This window comes from Excalfactoria chinensis, chromosome 18 (genome assembly GCF_039878825.1).
Source record: "Excalfactoria chinensis isolate bCotChi1 chromosome 18, bCotChi1.hap2, whole genome shotgun sequence".
Lineage (NCBI taxonomy): Eukaryota > Metazoa > Chordata > Aves > Galliformes > Phasianidae > Excalfactoria > Excalfactoria chinensis.
In genome coordinates this window covers 3,868,707-3,890,114 of record NC_092842.1, presented here as the reverse complement: position 1 = coordinate 3,890,114, position 21,408 = coordinate 3,868,707, and the positions used below count along the sequence as shown (strand labels likewise).

At 46.6% G+C, this 21,408-nt stretch overlaps 1 protein-coding gene across 21 annotated transcripts in view; it reads left to right on the top strand.

Moving 5' to 3' along the window:
* The window catches only part of DNM1 (dynamin 1), a 57,016-nt gene that overhangs the window by 8,411 nt on the left and 27,197 nt on the right, over positions 1–21,408 (top strand). For 17 of the 21 annotated variants that reach the window (XR_011905566.1, XR_011905565.1, XR_011905564.1 and 14 more), the window contains exons 2-10: positions 10,836–10,909; positions 11,987–12,136; positions 12,643–12,846; positions 13,364–13,462; positions 13,758–13,918; positions 14,022–14,164; positions 14,248–14,383; positions 15,602–15,669; positions 16,455–16,593. Coding sequence is in view for 12 of the 21 variants with exons in the window: in XM_072352965.1 (XP_072209066.1) it covers positions 10,836–10,909; positions 11,987–12,136; positions 12,643–12,846; positions 13,364–13,462; positions 13,758–13,918; positions 14,022–14,164; positions 14,248–14,383; positions 15,602–15,669; positions 16,455–16,593 (1,174 nt within the window). In the remaining 9 variants the exon portion in view is untranslated. Of the gene's footprint in view, positions 1–10,835; positions 10,910–11,986; positions 12,137–12,642; positions 12,847–13,363; positions 13,463–13,757; positions 13,919–14,021; positions 14,165–14,247; positions 14,384–15,601; positions 15,670–16,454; positions 16,594–19,616; positions 19,756–21,408 lie in introns of all 21 variants that reach the window. The other 4 variants (XM_072352964.1, XM_072352959.1, XM_072352963.1 and 1 more) reach the window with 1 other exon arrangement.

Genomic DNA, 21,408 nt, shown 5'->3' with positions numbered 1-21,408 from the left:
GTGTCACACTGCAGAGTTGATGCTGCAGCTCCAGTGCTGAAGCTCAGGGTACCTCTTCTGCATCAGCACAGCAATCAGAAGGCAGGCAGTGCATTTCCTTTCTCTGGGCTCTGCTACTTTGGTTTGGCATTTGGGTTCCTTGGGATTACTCTGTTTGTGCCTGTTCATACATAATATATTTGTCATGCAAGGATCTTTGAACTTCCTGGCATTCCAAGTTCATCTTAGAGGTCAATTTCCTGAATGAGCCTTGCAAATGAAAGAATGGTGTTTAAAGAATAGCTACAGCAGAAGAACCAGCAAGGTGCTGAGTTAGTACTTTATATTTTGCTATCTTGTTTGAATGACTTTGAGCTGGACAGGCAAAAGCAAATGCTGTTATAATCAGTGCACTGGCTTAAAGGGAGGCAGGATAGGGGGAAAGCACCAAGCAGAGGGGTTTAGATGAATCCTTTCTCAGAGGAGAAGAGGGGAAGGAGTGGGAAGATCAGAAGATGCTGGGTGGTTTGTCCAAGTCATCACACCTCAGTTTCACTATAGGTTCAGAGTGCCCATAAAGTGCAGCACCAATTTTGGCACTCTTCTGCTCCAAAGCTCTTCATGAAGACACAGCCTCCTTTAGAAACTGCGTGGATGTATATACCTACCTGTATATAAACCTGCCCTTTTTTTGTCATTTATAGGCACTGTCTGATGTTTACCAGAGAAGCAGTAATCCCTGGGCCATGGGATGCTGTGCCTCTGGTTGGCTCTAGCAGATCTCCCTGGGCAGGAGGCAAAAATCTTCCTTCTTCTTGGGGCTATCGATCCTACTTTTGTTTTTGGTGTAGCTTGGAAATGGAAATGTTCTTCAGAGGTTTTTGAAGTAGAAATTAATGCTACTGCACTGGCGGTGGTAACCATCAGTCTGCTTGTTTTTCTTCAAGGGCTTAAGATACAGCGTCTCTGCACTGTGTTTCCAGCCAGGGTGATCCTAATTATATCTGAAACTGCAGAGGTGCAGTGCGTAGCAAGGAGCTTGGCAGCATTCCTGTGTACTTCTCCACACAGCAGAGGTGTCCATTGGCATCTTAAATTCCCCCTGCAGGGTGGCTGTGCACTGTGGCCAGGCTGTGCTGGGGCTGAATGATGCAGTTACCCTGCAGAACTGCCCTCCCTGCCTGAGCCACCAGCAGGGAACCAGCCTGCCTTCCTGCTCACAGCACTCGTACCTCTGCAAGGTAAATTGTCAGGGTACATGAATCCAATTGTACTCACCCACCACCTATACCTGGACAATGGTGGCACAGAGGGGCTTGAAATGCCACCCCCTTCCTCATATAGCTTCTGTGGGTTCTTAATAGTGGGATCCAAGTGTTTCTGCCTCTTCCAATGAACCATTTCAGTTCTCTCTGCCTTTTGTGGCATTCAGGCACTGAGGAGACTGTCTGGGAGTGGAGGAGGTGTCATGCTGCAGTGACGGAATGTGCCTTGAGCTATATTTGTTCTCCTTGCAGCAAATACCAGGACGCCAGAGGTGAAAGAGTTTTGACAAGACATCTAAGATGACACTTACTATGAACCTGTGGTGTCTTTGGATCTGTCATTGCACCAGTTTCCTTTTGTGAAGGAGAGAAAGGCAAAAAGGAGGATAAGCCTTTTTCTATCAGGAGTCTCCATGTGGGATATCATATCAATATTGGTTACTTCTGCATGGACTGTTGGAGTTCCCCAGCACAGAGGGGCCTTTGCTGTAGGGCTCTGGAGAGCTGGGACAGATTGAGACACTGGTGGTGGAGGAATAGAAAGGTTAATGTGTTGCTCATCAGTTTGAGCATGTTAATACTAGTGCATTGTAGTGTTCGTGCTTCCCCATCAGTTCATCATTCCTGTCCCAGGGTTTTATTGTATAGCTTGTCCTTTGTTTCCTCTCTGCTCAAGTTGCAGGAGCTGTACAGGCCATGTTTTAAAGGCTGCCACTGTCCTGCTATGGCAGAGCCAGGATTTGTCAGTACATTTGCTCTGCTTTGGCACAAACGATACTGCTGCATAATTGTGACAGATCAGTGCAGCTTGAGGAGGCAAGCAAAGATGCTGGGTCATGGGTTTACCTTTTGTGGCTAGAAAAACTGGATTTCTTTTCTACATCTGGCACTGAGCTGAACTGATATTTTTTTAGGGTTTTGATGCCTAGAACTGACCTTGTGAAGGCTGCTGTCTGAAACTTGCAGGGCTGCTATGGAGATGATGCCCTGCAGGTGAAGCTGTATATATAACAGAATATATTGTCTGTGACTTCTTTGCAGTATTTGTATGCTTCAGTGGGAGTAAAAGATAAACTTGCTTCCATATGATGATGGAGAAAAATCATCAAGGCACGCAAAGTCTGCTTTAGAGCTGCTGGGATGGAGAGCACAGCATGTCTGTGTCCATGGAGTCCTCTGCACCCAGGCAGTGCAGTGGGTGCTGTTCCCCTGGGTTGGCTGGGTTGGCTTCTTGCTCTTCAAATGAGCTGAAGAAGCAGAGCCCTGTGGTGAAATGAGCTTTGTTTTCTTCCTGCTGGGATTCTCATCCTTGGAATCAAAGCTGTGGTTTTCCACGAATGCGTAATCCTTGCTGCCACATCCACTCCGGATGCGCTGGGCTGCTTTTTCCCTTGAGTTCCTGATATTGTCGCATAGAATCAGTGCTGCTTTATTCTTCACCTTGAATATCCCAAGGCGGCATGCAAGATCCAGGGCTTCATTTTCTATTACCCAAAGGATCCCAGGGGAAGCTGCACAGCAGCAGTGCTGTGGTTCTGCAGCCTCTCAGGACTCTTCCCCTCCTTCTGCTGCAGCTGACAGTCACTGCGGCATTTGCTATAATGGGCACTGACTTTTTGAGACCAGTCATTGCACCATAGGCTGTACCACTCTCTAAATAATCCTCCCCAGTAAAACGGCAGGGCCTCCGAACAAGAAAATCCCTTTCCGGCTGCTACCTGCAAGGAATACAAAGAGGAAATTGGTTCATGAGTGCACCTGAGGTGTTGTGGGGTCCTGCCTTCCTTTTCCCATCTGTGCTTTGTTCCCTCTCATGCTCTGGGCTAACCCATCTGCGGGAGCGTGGCAGGGAGGGATCTGGCAGATAAGTCAGCCCTCGAAATGGAGGAGGGGAAGGATATTACTCATTAATTCTCTCCCAGCGGAGAGGAACTGAAGCAAATGATGCTGTGGGTGAGATGGGTTTTGTGTGCCGTAGGAATACCCCTCGTTTCTCCTGCAAGCTCTTGACCTATGGCTGCAGACACTTGTATGAAACCTGTCAGCCTCAGCAGCTCGGGGCTGATGCATGGCAGTGAGGGAGTCGGAGCAGTGTGGACATAAAAACTGATTTGTTTCTATGGAAACAAGTAGATTTCACCATGTTGTTGGGAAGTAGGAGGGGAATTATCCCCCTGGGCCTGGTTTTGGCTCTCGGATTGGATTGGCCGCTGTACCGCAATTGTAGAGCAGCAGCCCATGAAGGGATTATCTATCTAGTCTGGGATCACAAGCAGGCAGAAGCACGTGGATCCAATCTGCTCCCACTGCGGGCTTCCTCTGCAGGAATAACACAAGGCTCTGCAGTTGCATGCCAGGACTCCCCGGGTCACAGCCCTCCACGGCACTTGGTAGTAAAGAATTGACCTTGGTCACTAATAGCTGGAAAGGAAGCCTGCATTACAGCACACACAGCTGTGACTGCGTATCCTGCAGATTTTCTCCCAATTAAGATGGCAAAGGTGAAGGGCTGTGCTCGTGCTTTACCACACCATCTAGGTGTGCATTTCTAGCAAAAGCTGGAAGCTATTTGTGGTGTCTGCAAGGATAAGGAGAAGTTGATCTTTCTGACAGAGGCTTCAAGTGCTGCTTGAAATCCCATCTTCTGAAAGTATTTGCCCATCCAGGCCCCAGCAATGACTCGTGAGAGTGGGAGCTTAGATTTCTAGGTAGGAAGAAAGCACTCAGTGGAAAACTGGCTAAATGATGTCTGTGTTTTGAGCCTCCTCCCAAGGTGTTCCCTTCTGTGTGTTCTTTTTCCCCTCCTACAGATAGAGTGAAGAAGCAGCGTGACCTTCTGCAACAGAAAACTGTCTGCTCAGCTTCCGTCTCCCCTCCCGATGCATGGGGACTTATATAATATATAAGCTGAGCTATGGCTGTAGTGTTAGAAATCCTCGGTGACTGCATTGTAGCAGAACCAGGGAGCTGATCAAATGTGTTAACCCTTGTTTTTGCAGGGATGAATGTCGCAACATCTCTAACTTTGCACCAGGTCATCTCAAAATACACAGCCCATCTGAAAAGCAGGGCTGGAACCTGCTGTTGACCCCCCCTAGCATAAAGCTACATATGTGGGCTTCCTTGGGATCACTTCAGGCACACAACAGACTGCCCAGGGACTGGCTGTGCTGCCCACTCAGTGGGCTCATAGGGTACCAAAGGAAAGTGGAGTACCTGGGCTGTAAGGATACTGACTTCTGTGGGTATCTGTTGCTGTGTGGGTGTGCTGCCATGATGCTCCTCCGTAGCTTGATGTGAGCACAGCTCGTGCATGGGGGCTGTGGTGCAGCCATGACTCGACATAACACATTCAGCTGCTTTCCAAATCTTGTTGTTCTCTAAAGCTAGCGAAGCGAAACAGAAATGAGCCTGAAGGGTTCAAATGAAAATCAACAACAGAAAAACATTCTTATCCCACTGCTTTTGGAGACCTGAGGGGGGTCGGGATGGAGAGGGGCTGAGTGAAATGCAGGGGAAGGAGATGTGGAAAGCAATGAATGAAAAAGGCAGTAATTGCAGTGACTCTTGAGAACTGGTCTGTGCAGTCAGAGATAAGCCAGAGAAGCAGAATTTGGTGTCCTTTGGAAGAGGGGCAGGGGGTGGTAAGGGAGAGAGCCTCTTCAAAGCAGATGTTCTTGTAACGATTGCAGTGTGCTTTCCTTTTGGCTTGAGCATGAGCAGACTAAGGTCTGAACCCAGCCCCTAGCGCTGAAATATCAGTGACACAGGGGAGCATTTGTTCAGAGCCTGTCTCCTGTTTTGTTGTCTGAGCTTCCTCAGCCCACGTTTGGCTCAAGAAATGCCTTCTGAGTGCTGAAACCCATTCCTAATTGGTACTTCTGCTCAAGGCATATGTGTTCTCCCAGAGGCCCCCAAGTGGTATAGTCTGTATCAGTACCCATGGCTTTGTTCTGTATGAAAGGTGCGTTTTGCTTCTGCTCAAGATGACAACGTGGCACAGAACAGGGGATTGTTTCCTTTGCATAACTAAATCAATGACTGGGCAGTTGTGCTGTGTCCCATGATGAGATGGAAGCCCATGTATCTGCTGCCTTTATGTCACTTGGTCCCTGATGGGAGGGAGATGAAACCTACCATTATGTTTGTTTGTGAGGGATTTGACTTGCTGGGCTTGCTGTATGTCAGGTTTTACCCAGCTGACCACGCAGTCTCTTGGAGCACACCTTGTGTACAGCAGAACATGGAGAGGTCTGCTCAGCCCTTCCTGGCTGCTGGCCTGGATTGCTGCGTGGGGAGAAGCGGCTCAGTGGTGGGGATGCTGCTGGAAAGCCAGGATTGCTCAAAGCAATTGTAAGTCCTGTAAGTCAGCACAATGGTGTTAACATCCCATTGCACTGCTGTATCTCTAGGTGCAAGGCAGTGGGAAGCCTTCTCTTCTGCTAGTATGTATATTGTGACGACACATGAACTATTGCATGACCTTTATTTTTCACAATTGTCTTCTTGAATAATGAATTATTGTGTACAGTAATGTTGCCAGTATGATAGAATGTGGTGTGTTTACAATAGATCTTTATTTCTATACATACCCATTGTGTGATGAACGTCAGTGATGCTCTTAAGAAATACTTGTGTAACATCCACTGCCTGTAGATTTGGCTTCTTTCACTAAAGGTCAAGGCTAGACATTCAATTGTGCTGCAGAGATGGGCAGATAAAGAACACATCCCTGGCTTAAACCTCTGAGCCTGAAAGTATAAACCTTAACAAAAAGGATGGGATCTAATGTGTGCTTACAGATGCTGCAGGACTGCTCTCCAGGCTGATGGGTACTTCTGTTTGTGATGCACCTGCTTTTGAATTCTTGCTGGTTGTGTTGGGCAACCTGGTGTTTTTGAGTAGCACTTCTGTCTGGGGAAAGTAAGGGCTCATAGAGGGCACAATTGGCAGGAAAGACTAAATCTGTAAGGCAACCTTGCCCTTAATGGACCGGGTGGCAATGGGTAGAACATTGATGTCAATACTGTCATTGATGTCAGATGTACAACATCTGGATGTGTGAATGAGGGATCGACTTGAAGACCTGATGGATGAAATGAAGCCAGTGCTGGGCCTCAACAGGAGTGTCTGTGATTTGTGTAGCCAGACAGCAAAACCCATAGGGATAGGAACCGTATTTCATGCTGTGAGTTGGTGTAGTGCTTTGTGCAATGAGGTTCTGATTGAATTGTTATCCCCCAGTGCCACCGTAACACAGGAAATAACAAGTAGTGGATTTAAAAACCAGGAACAGCCATGTGAAAATGTGGATACTGCGTGAGTCTTAATTGTCTGAAACTAATAATCCGAACGGGAGATTAATCGCATCCTTTAATAACCTTGTCTGCAGATGTTTAGTAAGAAATCAAATGGAAATTAAATGATCAGATGCTGTTCATTCTCTTGTTATTTGGGCTCCTGTTATGTCTTCATAAGCTGCTGCTTTGTTGGTTGTTTTTTAATTAATTGGGGCTTTACCTTCTCTAGTGCATTCTAATCCATGAATCTCAAAGGACTGACAGACAAACTGTGCGGGTGCCGTATTGGTGTATCTAGATCAGGATTAGGTTGGTATTTGAGCCCACTACTTCACAGCTTCCCCACAGGAGGGCAAGGCAAATGGTGGTAGAAGCACCGGGTCCCTCTTCCGTGTAAAGGAAAGAACAGTAATGTGGACTTGCTTCCTTTATTGACTACCAATGACTTCTCTTGCTGCCATCTGTTATCTATCATTTATCCGTTCTCTTTGATCCCAATCTATATTTAATGCCACAAGCAATTTGTTTCTCTCCTTTGTCTTATCAATATCTTTGATCCGTGTTACCTGTAACTTCTGATGCTCTGTACCATGTGAGTGATCTAATGAACCTTGGAGCTTATCGGTAAATATCTGCTTGTTCTGTCATTAATAGCACCTTTTTGTTCTGTGGGATGCCAAGATACCTCATGCATGAAGGGTTATCATACAGATTGCCTGGCTTTCATTTAAAAAAACACTAGTATGGAAGCCTCAGACCTTGTTGCCTCCGTCATAAATATTTATTACATGACATTCAGATTGCCTTCATGTTTGAGAAGCTCTGTGTTTGGATTTGGTTCAAGCATTGCTGTAAAATAACTGCTCGATTGCTTTCTGTCCCTCAGATAGTTTTTTGACTACTGTATTCCTAATGCAGTTTTCAGCCCAAATCGGTACTTTAATGCAGCTCTGTGTACTAAAATAGAAATAAGACTGTAAGGGATGATGCGATTGGGTTTGCCCCGAGGTAGCGCTGCAGCTAGTTGAGAACATACTTCAGAAACGAGCAGTGCATAACATAACAGTGAGCACCTTTCAGGTCTTTTCCCTTGCTGAACCTCTTCAGCCTGAGAGCCATCAGGATTTGCATCTATTTCTTTTTGTGCCCTTGTGTAGAGAGGAGATGTATTGCTGGTCGGACCAGAAGTTAGCTACCAAGAGTCTGAAGTGTGTGTACTGAAGTCTTCCACTAAGAGTCAGTTTGGGGAATGGAGCTCGTTGAGCCCAGCTAAAATGCTTACAAATGATATCTCAATATCTTAAGGAGGAATTTTGAGTCAGTGCCTAAGTGGGAGATAAGCAGATTAAGTGTTTATTTCCTAAATGCAGCATCTCTGCCTCAGTTTTAGTTGCTGCTTTATTATTCATTCTGGGTAGAACTTAGCACTGGGAAGTGGCACAGGATGATGCCCTTGCTTTAAAGGTGCATGAAATAAAATGCTGTCACATCATCCCAGCGTGTTAACAACAAAACGGGAAAGCAAAGTAAATTTTCCTTCTTAAGATACAAAGTAAATGACGAGCAGTTGGTGCTGGCAGCCTAATGAGCATCCTGTTCCAGGCACAGCATCTTGTATAGTGGTGTATGTAGCAGGGCTGCTCTTGGTGTTGTGATGGAGGCTGCCTTATTCTGGTAGGGAAGTCCTTGCTGCCCTCATCGTTCCCATTCTGCAGTGTGTTATCTCCCAAGAAGTGTTCCATCTTTCCCCTCCCCACCCCCAACCTTGCTGCTGTATGTCTCCTTCCTGGAATGGAACAAGCCAGTTTATCTAACCCTTCTGCTCTTGTCTGTCCAAGTCAGCTGGCTTGTCCTTATCCCATGTATCCTCTCCTGAGTCTGGCTTCATTTCATCCCTTGGTGCTGCTCTTTCAGGAGAAATCCGTTCCCCTGGCTGCTGAAAGGGCTCAAAACCTGGGCTGGGTGCTCTGTGCTGCACATGCTCTGTTATAGTTTCTTTACAAAAGCAATTTATTATGGCTGCTGCAAGAGAGCAAGCAAGGCTGCTGTACAGTGTGCTCCCCTGGCACCCAACCAGGCACAGAATTTACAGATCTGTGCTTTTTAAGAGTCTGATCTGCAAGGCTGGGGAATAAAATACTAGGAATTAATATGGATGTGATGGGATGAGAATGTGAGTTCCTGTAAAGCTTTTTGGCTGGAGCTCCTATGGGTCAAGTATGTATAGGGAAAACCTGGAAGCTGAGCTGTATGTATGTCTCAGTAGCTTGTGGGTAAGAGCACATTTGTTTTCTTATATGAGGGATCAAACTCTACATGTTCAGAATGTGAGTATTAAGATAACTCATTTAACTGACTCGTTATGGATTTGGGTAATTAACCTTGAGTTTCACTGGGAAGAGACACCTCCTGGGGGAGGAGCAGTGATGTGGCTTTATTCCTCAAATAACTTACTGTGTATGGTATTTCTACCAACTTACTTTAGCATTAATGTGGCTACAGTGGTATAATGCTGCAGGTAAGCAAGGCCTGGCTCCCAAAACTGGGTGGTATGGAATTCTGCATGGTGAGAAACTGAGGGAGAAAACTCCATTCATAATGTTATGTAAAGGTTGAACTTAAACAGCGTGCAGTTCTGGGATGAAATGAAAATATGTAGTTAAAAACATGGTCAGTTAGTGCCCCAAAGGATGGGGTTAATAACAAGCAGAAATGTGTTGGCTTAACGGTCGCTGTGCTATTGGAGGGACTCCTGGTATCTCTCCTGCTCAGAGGAAAGCTTATTGCAAAATGACTCAAACTTGTAATTGAGTCATTACTTGTAAGTAATCCTCTTTGTATCTGTATATATATATTTATTTAGTGTTGTGTCTTTTGTGAGGACTTTGGTTTGTTTTGTTTCCTTGCAATAGCCTGGAAGCCGCTCAGTTGACATAATTAAGTGGTTTCAGTTTCCTCTGGATGCTGCAGAGGTTTTCACATCCACCTTTGCTTTGAGCTGTGACAAAGACCACAGAGAAATTGGGACCAAAGCAGAAAGCTTTGGGAAGATGTGGAACCACGTCATTGGGGGATCTTAATTCCTAAAGGACTCATAAATGCTTTTCCTACAGTGAGGTTGAATGTAATGCTGCAAGCTGGAGATCAGTAGCCAGGGTAGTGCCTTACTGCACTAAAAAGCAAGTTATACTATAAACTGTGCCTTTTTCTTACCTACAGTAAAGTAACAATAAATCAGTGCAGCTTGGATTTGTTCTTATGCTAAAAGAACTGATGCAAGAGTAGGACTTTGTCACATATTGACCACAGACATCCCTAGGAATGGAGCTGAGGCAGCAGAAAACTGCCTGAATGATGCAATGCCTCAACGGTTCCAGGGTTAATCCCACTGGAATGGAAAAAAAATAGAGCTGTATTTATTTGAAAAACAAATGAAAGTTCCCAGTTAACTCGTTATGTTTCTGGGAGTCTAAAATAATGGGGATGGGTTACAGTATGCAGTAGAATTGTATCAGAGGTTGCTTTGCAGTGAGCTTAGTAACCTGCAGGAGATGTTTTTGAGGCATTAGATGTTGTAGGAAGCTCATTGCTCTCCTTTCACTTGAAACCACTCTGCACCCTTTTATAGTACTCAGTTTAGAGCTGAAGAAAAGGGAAATGCACACGTTTTCCTGCTTTCTTGCAGATTTACATAAGCAATCAATGGTGAAACCAGGAGCTGAAATCAAGTCCGCTCACTGATGTGTTAAAACACAAAAGCTCATTCCTTATATGCATTTCCATTGTCAGTATTAAGGCCATGCAGGACAAGGCCATGGTGCAGAACATTGAGGGGCATGGATTTCTTTTACTGTGGTTACTACTGAGTTGGCAAATTCTGGCAGGGCTTCTAACAGAGGTGATACATTCATGCCGTAGGCAGCGCGTTCTGAAGCGGTGCTTCTCCAGTAGGTAGGGAAGCAAATGGATCATGTTTACAGTGACTTCTGAAGAGGCACATGAACAACCAAGTGCTTGGAAACCAAGCCACAAACTGGTCAGGTCATCAGCAGATGTGGTGAGCGTGCCCGGCTTTGCTCTAAGTGTTTGGGTTTCAGAAAAGAAAAAGCAAAGGAGAGCTTATAACCTGTGGGTGTGAAGGCAGCACTGGGGTCAATTTGTGCCTTAAATTCTATCAGAGCCATGGCTGGAGTGCGCTGCTGGGGCCCATAAGGGATCATAGAAACAGAAAAGCCGTGGATAGGGAAGGAAACGATTGCTCATTCATCTGAAATTTCCTCTTTCATTACAGGGACTTTCTGCCTCGTGGTTCTGGCATTGTGACCAGGCGTCCGCTGGTCCTGCAGCTGGTGAATGCCAGCACAGGTATGTAATCCATGTCCACAGTGTGCTGCTGGATTGCCACCTTAGTCCTGACAGGTCTTATTTCATCAGTGGTGCTGCTCAACGTCTGATTTGGTTTGAATTAAGCAGTGTTTCATGCATGTGCTCATCATGATTTTCCTTTGTCTGTGCAGCTGGGGCTCTTATGAGTGGGTATGACCCAAAAACTAAAGGAACCTGCTTACAGCCTCCTGAAATAAGTGGGTGGGATGATTCTAGTGCACTTAAAATCAAGTATGGGAATGCTGGGATGTGAAATGGAATCCCTGCAGAGCTCTGTGACTGGAGTTGTGAACCATTCACTGCTTTGGCAGCTGCTTACAGAGTACTTTCATTACTGTTCCCTTCACACATGAGATCTCATTGAGGAGCTGGCAAATGACTGTTTCAGAGTATTCTTTCTCTCTTGTCAGGAGGACCTGACCTGTTTACAACAGTCCTCTGGTCTACCCTAAGGAAGCAACTTGACTTGTGAGGGTTTTTCACTTGAAATGGAGGGTTCTTGAATTGGTTATCATACTCAAAGACCAGAAAAAAAAACACCAAAACAAACACAAAAACCCACCAAGCAGTTCAAAACCATGTCAGAAAGGTTTTGTGCCACTCTGAGACTCGCTTGAGCCTGTTCTCATCACGTCATGGGACTGTTATTTACCTCCACTGCTTTAATACAGAGCTGCTCAAGTTTTCATGGACACAAAGGTACTTCCCAGACCATCTGTGGAGGTTGCAGGTGTGTGTTAAGCTTGCTTAATATCAACAGAGAAAGTCTTGGGTTATATTTCTTGAATGAACATGAGTGAGGATGCAGACTCTGTGACCAGAGCTGGATTGGGAAGGTCTTGGTCTTATAGATTCTCTCAGATGTTGCTGCAGCTGTGGCTGCAGTAATTTCTTTGCCAACCACATAGGATCTAGGGAGAAAGACCCTTCCTGGCCACACTCCATCCCTTCAACCGTTCTTGTGTTTCTTTTCAATCCAGGGCATTTTATTAAACTTGTGGCTGTGAGTTTTTCTCACTCATGTGACTCTCTCTGACTCTGCTTCTGTGTAAACAGAGTATGGAGAGTTCCTGCACTGCAAAGGAAAGAAATTCACAGATTTTGAGGAGATCCGTTTGGAGATTGAAGCTGAAACGGATCGTGTTACTGGCTCCAACAAAGGGATTTCCCCAGTGCCCATCAACCTCAGAGTCTATTCTCCTCATGGTGAGTCTCAATACAGTCTCTGAAGTCAGGATAGATGAGGTAGATTGCTGTTCTGTCATAACATGAATGCAGAACAAAGATGAAATGGAATCCCCCCATGTCTGGGTTATGGTGGACCACACTGCGTGTCTTTGCCATGCTTCTGGAGAGGTTTTGTCTGCCAGTATCTGGCTGCAAGCAGAGCTACTCTCAGAAACGACTGATTCCTGTGCAGAAACTTCTTCCTTTGAAGACCTTATTGCATCAGAGTGGACCTTCCTGTAAAGACCTGCAGTCTCTCCCTGTTTTCTGGGGAAATAAATGAATCACTGGCAATGCAACTAATAACAGTTAGTTATTGCTCAACTTGAACAAAAAGGAATTGAAAAACTTTATGTGCTTCTGAGTTACATGCTTCTACTATGCCTATAATGCATTGAAGACACTAAAGCTATGAATGCTCCATATAGACCAGAACATTCCAACCTTAACGCTCACTTTTGCTGTCTCCTATTTCCTGTATATAGTCCTGAACTTGACGTTGGTGGATCTACCAGGCATGACCAAAGTCCCGGTGGGAGATCAGCCCCCTGACATAGAGTTCCAGATCCGAGATATGCTTATGCAGTTTGTCACCAAAGAGAATTGCCTCATCCTGGCGGTATCCCCAGCCAACTCTGATTTGGCCAATTCTGATGCCCTGAAGGTTGCGAAGGAGGTGGATCCTCAAGGTAAATCTCTTGTTTCAGTGTGGCATTACTAACCAGCGGCCTGATTGTCCAGGCTGTCATTAGCTCAGCAGTTTTAGTCTCCTCTCTGTTGTCTTAAGTGGTATCTTCACCAGCATCTGCCCTTCTCAGAGGTGGCTTTGAGCATTAATAGCTACCGTAATAGAAATTGTATCATTCCCCATTTCTTTATTTGAGCCCTATTTCTGAAGAGGTTGAGGGCTTCCCTCCCTTCACTTCGGTCATCTGCGTTCTGCCTGGAGAAGAGTAGGAAAATCTCCCCTAAAATCCATCTCTGTGGTAAAACAGGAGTTTCTGAGCAGGGTATAGCTGGGAACTGACCTCTGTTATGTGTTGTGCTGTTGTGACCTCTTGGCTATTATGGGAACTGTGACATTTGAGCTCACGAGCCCTTGAGTATCCAAGCTGGGCAGTTTATAAGCTTTCTGAACAAAGGAAGGTATGACACCGTTGTTTACTTGATCAGGTATGTTCATATTTTACTTTTTCTTTTCTTAAGGGCAACGTACTATTGGAGTCATCACTAAGCTGGATCTTATGGATGAAGGAACTGATGCTAGGGATGTATTAGAAAACAAATTACTTCCTCTTCGCAGAGGTACGTTTCCTCACGCTCTATGCATGATCTTCCTTCATTTACCCTGCATAAGGTATCTTTGCCTCATTCCTAATTCTCAGTTGCATAGTGGCACTTCTGTCCTGCATACCAAAGTTCCAGACCCGGAGCCACGCAGAGGGAATTCCAGTTTTAAACTCTTCTGCTTGGTCCCTAATGTGTTGCCCTTAAGATTTCCCATTTGCAGTGTTGCTTCCTGGGTAGTTTCCTTCTCAACCTGAGCCCCACTTACATTTTCATCCTTGTAACTGCCTGATCTTTAATCCCATTCCTGCAGGTTACATTGGTGTAGTCAATAGAAGTCAGAAGGACATTGATGGCAAGAAGGACATTCAGGCAGCTCTGGCTGCAGAGAGAAAGTTTTTTCTCTCCCACCCAGCCTACAGACACATGGCTGATCGTATGGGAACCCCCTACCTGCAGAAAGTATTGAACCAGGTACCATCACCAGTCGAGAACTGCTGCCCACTGTGCCCTTTGTTCTGGGATAGCGACATAGCAAACTTCTCCCAATTTCATCTTAAACCTTCTTCCTGCACAGCAATTGACCAACCACATCCGTGACACCCTGCCAGGGCTGCGGAACAAGCTGCAGAGCCAGCTGCTCTCCATTGAGAAGGAGGTGGAGGAGTATAAGAACTTTCGCCCTGACGATCCAGCTCGCAAGACCAAAGCCCTGCTTCAGTGAGTGCCCTTCACTGCGTGTCCCTCCCTGGAAGGGGCTGCCTTGCTATGTCTGCTACTTCCTGCTTTCTGTCTCCGTTTAGGATGGTCCAGCAGTTTGCTGTGGACTTTGAGAAACGCATTGAAGGCTCTGGAGACCAAATTGATACCTATGAGCTGTCAGGAGGAGCCAGGATTAACCGCATCTTCCATGAGCGTTTCCCCTTTGAGCTGGTGAAGGTACTGTTTCTCTGTATGCTGAGACCTTTATTTTTCTACTTTCTTGCTAATTTTCACCTTTTCCTACCTGCTTCCTTGTTACTTTTTACATGTTTCACCATCTATTTTCCCTTTTAACATTTGATGCTGTCACCTTAGTTTTACTTCCTGTTGTTGGAACCTTCCCATAATACTCTTAATTCCTGTCCTTGTGAGATGACTTTGCTTTTTTTTTTCCCCCCCTGGTTAATATTTCTTTTGCTTAACAGTGCAGTGCAAAATAACCTCCTTTTAATGCAGACAACAGCTCTTCAGCGTTTGAATGTTCCTGCAGATACGTACTTTGAGTTGTAAGAGCAAATGGCTTTGAAACTTGTGTTGCTGTGATCTCAGGCACCAAACTGGGCCTAAATTTGCCCTAATGCATTTGCAAGAGGCAGGAAGGAGGATGTAGATATACTTGGCCTTACTTTTTGCCTTTCCTCTACATAAATGGTGTAGGCAGTGCTCTACAGATGTCACAGCTGAAGAGGATCTGGACTGGCTGGATGTGGCTCTGAGCAGCCTGATCCTAATGGCTGGGAACCCTGGCCATGGCGAGGGGGTTGAAACTAAGTTATCTTTGAGGACCCTTTCAACCCAGATTCTATGAATGAGGTTTCCTGGATGACCAAATACTAACCTCTATCAGAAGTGATAAAGAGAAACTTGTATTGCCTGTTTGAAAACACTGAGCCAAAACGTTCTTCTCTATCTCCTGCATTTTGCTGTTTCCTTTTTCATTTAAATATGATAATTCCTTGTCAGTGTAATACAAGAGCCTGCTTTGTATTAGATGATGTAATTCTGTATGTGAATTTTAAATCTCTTGGAGGTGTTTTCTGGCAAACAGCTGCCAAGACCTCACATTGAGCCTCAGGAGACAAAACAGTTTGTTTTGGAAAGCAATCTAGTGCTTCAATCCCATTGCTTTAAGTAGCTCCTTGGGAGCTGCTTGGGAGGGTTGGCACCTGTAAATGCAAGCCCTTAGCTATTCTTATCTGTTCGTTTTTTGTCCAGGATGTCTGCTTTGGCAATACAAGCTTTATGGCTGGACTCTGCATCCAACATCTAAGCTAACATTCACCTGTCACATCATACTGGCGTGGGACCTCTTTTCTGTAGTAGAGCGTGCTGTTAGGTATGCTGGGGTTGTGCAAACATCAGCCTGTTTCTGATAAAAACTCTCTCTTGATGCAGATGGAGTTTGATGAGAAGGAGCTGCGACGGGAGATCAGCTACGCCATCAAGAACATCCATGGTATCAGGCACGTATCATGCACTAGGCAGACCACTGGCTGCGTAGTCTTGTAAATACCTCTAGACCTTCCCAAAGGAGTTGAAGACTTCAGAGGTACGGTAGGTCAGCCATAAGGGAGAGAACTTCCTCGGACACCCTGGTGGTTTAATCTGGGAGTAGGGACGAAGTAGCTTGCTTTCTGTTCCCATGTGAAAACTGCAGAAGCCTAAAAGGTAACGCAGCTGTGGTTACTAGTTTTCTCCCTCCTTGTTTCTGCATAAGAAAGGACTGAGGGATGCAGGCCCGTACTGCTACTTCACTGAGTTTTAAACATTGGTTTTCACGTTATGCTTCCATTTTTACCAACATTCAAAACAGTTGCTGGTCCTGAGCACCTTCCATGGAGATCAGAGGGATCTTTAGGGTTCCCATCACCAGGATTCCAGCAGCCCCATGGGTTGAGTCCCAGGGCACAGTCAGCAAATACAGTTTCATCCCCCCTCAGTGAAGGTTAACTGCCAGAAAGTGCAGTCCTGGGATGCTAAGTGGTTCTGTTCCTCGAAGGTGACCAGGGCCTGGTGCCTGTTGTCCAACTGGGATCCATTTTACCCTTACATGTGCCTCTGGGGAGGTGCCAAACATCCCTTTTTATTCTGGACTCCAGGACTGGTCTGAGGGGTGTGATGCTCCCAGCCCTGTGTGCGGGGTTTCAGTGGTGGTGGTGCTCTGAGATGCGTGTATAACGTGACATTCTCCTTGCCCCTTCTCCCCCCCCCTTCCTGCCTTGTCTTGTCCCCTACCCTGGGTGTTTAGAACCGGTCTCTTCACGCCCGACATGGCCTTTGAGACCATTGTGAAAAAGCAGGTGAAGAAGATTAAAGAGCCTTGCCTGAAATGCGTGGACATGGTTATTTCGGAGTTAATCAATACCGTTAGACAGTGCACCAAGAAGGTAACCAGAGGCAGCATGGAGCTGGCACCTTCCACCCCTCTCTCTGGCTGCGGCACAGCATTGTGACCGGGGCAGGGATTTGCCTGCAGTGGCACTTGGTGTTTCTAACCACCTCCTCAGCATGACTAGACCTGAGCAGTACCAGCCTGGGACGATCCAGCCAACAAGCCAAACAAAAAGGGAAGCACTGTGAAACATGGGCTAGTCCCTGGAATGCTTTAGAGCAGAGGGATGCTGGGGATGTCCCCTCTGTGCCTCCAGTCTCTAGCTTGACTCCTGATTCCTTCTTAAGCTATGGGTATTTTTCCTTATGGGGCCACGTTGGACTTAAATTTAGACTTGAGTTTCTTTTTCAAGCCGGAGACTGAGATTTAAGTTGTGTTCTCTCTGCTCTCTTAGAAGTAGGAGGGTTAATCCCTAACGAGCCTTAATATCAGGGCAGAGTGCTCCTGGCTGGGTGTATGGGGCTGAACTTCAGAGGGTACAGCAGTTACAGGGAAGCGTTCCTGTGGTGTTTGGCTTGGTTTTTGGTTGGCTTGGTCCATATCCTGTTCTGGAAGAGCAGCACATGGCTGAGAAGGATCAGGTTAGAAAAGCCAATCTACCTTTGGGCTCTACAAGAGGGCTCCAGGCTTCATCATTTGGGATTCATATTGGTATTTATTGGGCCTTTGGGGAGGAGCCTGCCTTAATTCTGCTCTGTGGATGCAGAAGCTTTTGTTTCTGAGGCTGGGGTTGAAAAGCAGCAAGATAGCAAAGATACATGCCATTCCTCTCAGCCATGGCTTGCTGCTTCAGCCAGGGCTGGGTGCTGGTCAAAAGACACCCGAGTTAGGATGGGAGCATGGGCACTGGAGACTGGAATCGCCACGGGCTGTTCAGGTGCAGGTAAATGGGCATTACAGGAGTGTCTGGAGCCACCTTGTCCCTGCAAGGGTGGGGTGAGGTGCCCAAATGGTGATAGGTGCCATCACTTGCAGAGATGCGGAGCCCCTGTAGAAGGGCTTAGGCATGCAGACACACTCTTTGCCCCCCCAGGACAGCCTGGAAGAGCAAAGCAGATGCAGGGAGTTTGCTCAGGTTTCTAGTGTGCTGGAGGAGCTTTCTTTTTCTGTCCTGCTGTTCTTTCTTGGGGTGTGTGACTGTGGGGAGCACCCAGAAAACTGCCATTAGAGCCTGGTGACAGGTAAGCACAGGCCCTCAGGCTGCCAAGTATCCAGAGTTGCCTGCTAACTGGATCAGAAGGGCTCTCCTTTTTGTGCCCTCTGAAACTTCTCTTGGTTTGTTCTTCATCCATCAGTTACTGTTCAAAATCTCCCACTCATTGTCTGTGTTTGCCCCTTTCCATGCATTTCCCACTTTTCTTCATTTTTGTTTCCTCTTTACTAATGATGCCAGTAGTGAAGGGAATGCCTGTTCTGACAGCAGCAGGTTCCTCCAGTCTTCCAGTGTTGGGTACAGCAGGCTGGGAGATGAAGGGAAGAAGAGACCACAGGGATGTGAATGGGGAATGGCAAAGGCTGAGGGTCGGTGTTCCACTTCAGCTTCTTCAGCTAAGAATTTTGCTGACTGCAATGCTGGTTGCTGTGTGCTAGTAGTCATGGTTACAGCCTTCTGTTCTGGGAAGCAATATCGTCGTTCAGGTGGTACGTAGGTATGTGAAGGCACTGATATTTTAATGTTGATCGTGTAGGTTTTTGTTTGTGTGAGGACCTGTGAGCCTGGCCTGCAGAGCAGCGCACACAGTGCTGGGTTAGCAGGCTGCTGGGCATGTAGGAAGAGCTGCTAGGTCTGAAGGTGCGAATGGAGCTCCAGGAGTTACCTTTGCTTTGCTCTGAATGGGCTGCTTTGGCACTTTGAGAGGCTGCTGGGTGAAGCTGAGTCCTGTGGTGTACTTTAAACTTCTTTATTGCTTAAAGGGCAGATTACTGTTGGTCCTATAGGGTGTTGAAGTGCGTTGTCATAGAGTGGTGCTGCTCGGGGTTTTGCAGGTGTTATCTATAGGACTACGAAGAGGTACATAACTGATTTTAAATGGAGTAGTGTTTATAATTAGCTCTGAATTGTCAGCTGTAAGCAGCCCAGGTTTGACTAGGAACTGCACCTTTGGGAATAGCAGGATCCCATTCCTCTGTCAAAGGTGCATCATCCCCCTGAAAGCACTCAGAGCTGTGTTATGCTGTGCTAAAACCAGCTGAGATGCCCCTGAGGATACAGACCACTTCATACTGTGTCAGAGGAATGGAATACCTCCATATAAACCTCAGCCTGCACTGGGCCTGGTGCCACAGGTTGGCTGGTGCAGGACGTGCTTTGTACAGCTGTGGATGCCCTGTAGCTTTTTTGTATTCACTAAGCATTGGCTACATCTGGTCTTTCTGAGGAGTTATCTGTTGTCAGGAAGGCGAGGAAGGCAAAAGGTGTTCTGTAAATGGAGTGTTTTATGTGAATCTCTGAGACATATCCATTCCATTTGGTCCTCCCGCCGGCACAAGATGCAATTGACAAACCTTTGAGCCTTAGCTTAGCTCCAGTGCTGGCCTGGAATAAGAAAAGCATGGAAAGGATAATCACAGTGTGAGGTAGAAGGGAATGAGACGAGGGGAAATGAAGCATGGTGAGCCTGTAGGGAAGAGTCAGTGGCTCATTGTGGCAAGCAGCTGTGCCTTAAAACCTGAATAAGCTTTTCTTCAGGAAGAGATCAGTTGATCCCCAGGGGTTGCCATCCGTTCATCCTGCTCTTCACAGCTCACCATTTCACCAGCCCAGCTGCTCCACCTCCTTCCCTCTGACACATCCATTTGCCTGTAGACTCTCCTGATACTTGGCAGTGGACAGGCCCCATAGCTAATGCTCACCTGGTTCAGTAAGCTAATGGAGTGAACCAAAATCTCACTTCTCATTTTTGCCTTGTTTTCTCTCTTTTCCCTTTTCCTTCCTTCTCTTTCCTTCCTCCTCTGCTCTTTCTCTGCTTCGCTCTCTTCTTCCTCGTTGCTTCCTCCCACCCTGCCCCTGCCATGCAGAACGGGTCTCTTCACGCCTGACCTCGCTTTTGAAGCCATAGTGAAAAAGCAGGTGCAGAAGTTGAAGGAGCCGAGTCTGAAGTGTGTGGATATGGTAGTGAGTGAGCTCACATCCACCATCAGAAAGTGTAGCGAAAAGGTAAAGAAACAAAACAAATACGCCAAGAAAGATCAATGCCCACCCCCTTCCCGCACACATCTGTGCCAGTTCTCTGCACACAACACGGGACCATTGGCAAACCCAGGGAGAGAGAAGGGGTGTAAAGATGCTCTGAAGGAGAGCAGCCATCTGCAGGCGTCAGTGCAGGTTTGAAGCAGTGGATGAGGAGCAGTGGGCTTTAGCTGATGGGCTCTTTGGCTGAGACGTGGGCTGGGACCCAGGTGGTTAGTCTGTTCTGTGCTCTTTTCCTCTCTGTGTCTCGGTGGTGTTCAGCTCAGTGTGGAGCAAGCCCTTTACTGTGCCAGTCCCCGCGTATTTGGAACTCCTTACTTGTTTTTGCTGGGATCCCCTCCTTAATAATTCCACAAAGGAGAAGGGAAAGAAACCAGAGGGAATGAACTTATGTCCCCCACAGCATGAGTTTCAGCAGGCCTCACTACAGAGCACCGTGTACAAAACAACATTCGATTCAAGCTTGAATCTCCATGAGATGCACAGAGCAAACAGAACGCTGACCCAAGAGACTTGGTGGGGAAAAGCTTTTCCATGCATGGCTCCCATTACAGCATTCCTCCTGCTGGTACCTCGCTCCATGGACTCTGCTCAGTTGAGGTAGTGTGGACACTTCTGCACTGCAGAGCACTAGAGGTGAGGCCTTAAGGGGCAGTTTGGATGGGAGCTGCCATAGGTGTCAGGTACGGGTTGCATAGGGCTGGGGCAGCTGTGGGTCTGCTTCCCAGGCCGGCTTTGTCCAGGAGGGGGCACCACGTGCCTCCTGAAAATCAGGACAGATGTGGCAATTAATTTGTGTGAAATTTATGAGCGAGGGGCCAGAAACATGTCTGGCACAGCAGGAGCGTATTCTGGGAACCGAGTTGCAAGGGCTGTTTCCCTGGTTATTTTAAGCCTTGAAAACTGCAATCCTTTTCTTGCGGACTCTCCAACCATACGGCCTCAAATTGGGAAGGAAAGGAAGATAACTGACATGAGCTCTGTTGGTGTGGGAGCTAAGCTGACGAGGCCTGGTTGTGCTTAAGAATATGGAGCTCACCTCCATTAAGGAGACATCTTTGTGCCCTGAGCTCTGCCCACTGTATTTCTTGAAGGCTGCTGCTGTTGCCAAACATCTGTGGCCAGGCAGAGCGGCTCCATTCCAGCCTGTTTTTCCTATGGGTTTTATTTGAGGGCTTTGATTTCTTTGGCACTATTATCTGTATCTGACAGAAGGTGTCTCCTGTAGGTGGTGCAGGGAGAAGAATCATGAGAACACCACCTATAGAATCCCAGCTGTGTTGTTGGGTGGTATCATTAGTGGCTGGACACCCAGAGCTCTGTAGCTTTTAACCCATGCTGTGCTGGGAGGACCCATGGGTACATTCAAAGGTGTTGCAACCAAAATATTTCCTGCAAAAAGAAAAAGAAATGCGATAGTAGGGAGGCTGTGATGGAATTTAGTCTGAGAGGCCAGAGAGGTGAATGTTAAGGATGAGTGACTATAACTGCTTGAGTTACTGCATCTAGTGATAGTAATATGGGGGAACGACACAAAAGGAAGGCTTTAATAATATTTAAATGCAGATGTCTACATCTGGTAAGAAGGCTACCTTGCCTGCTGCTCGCTCTGAAAGAGGG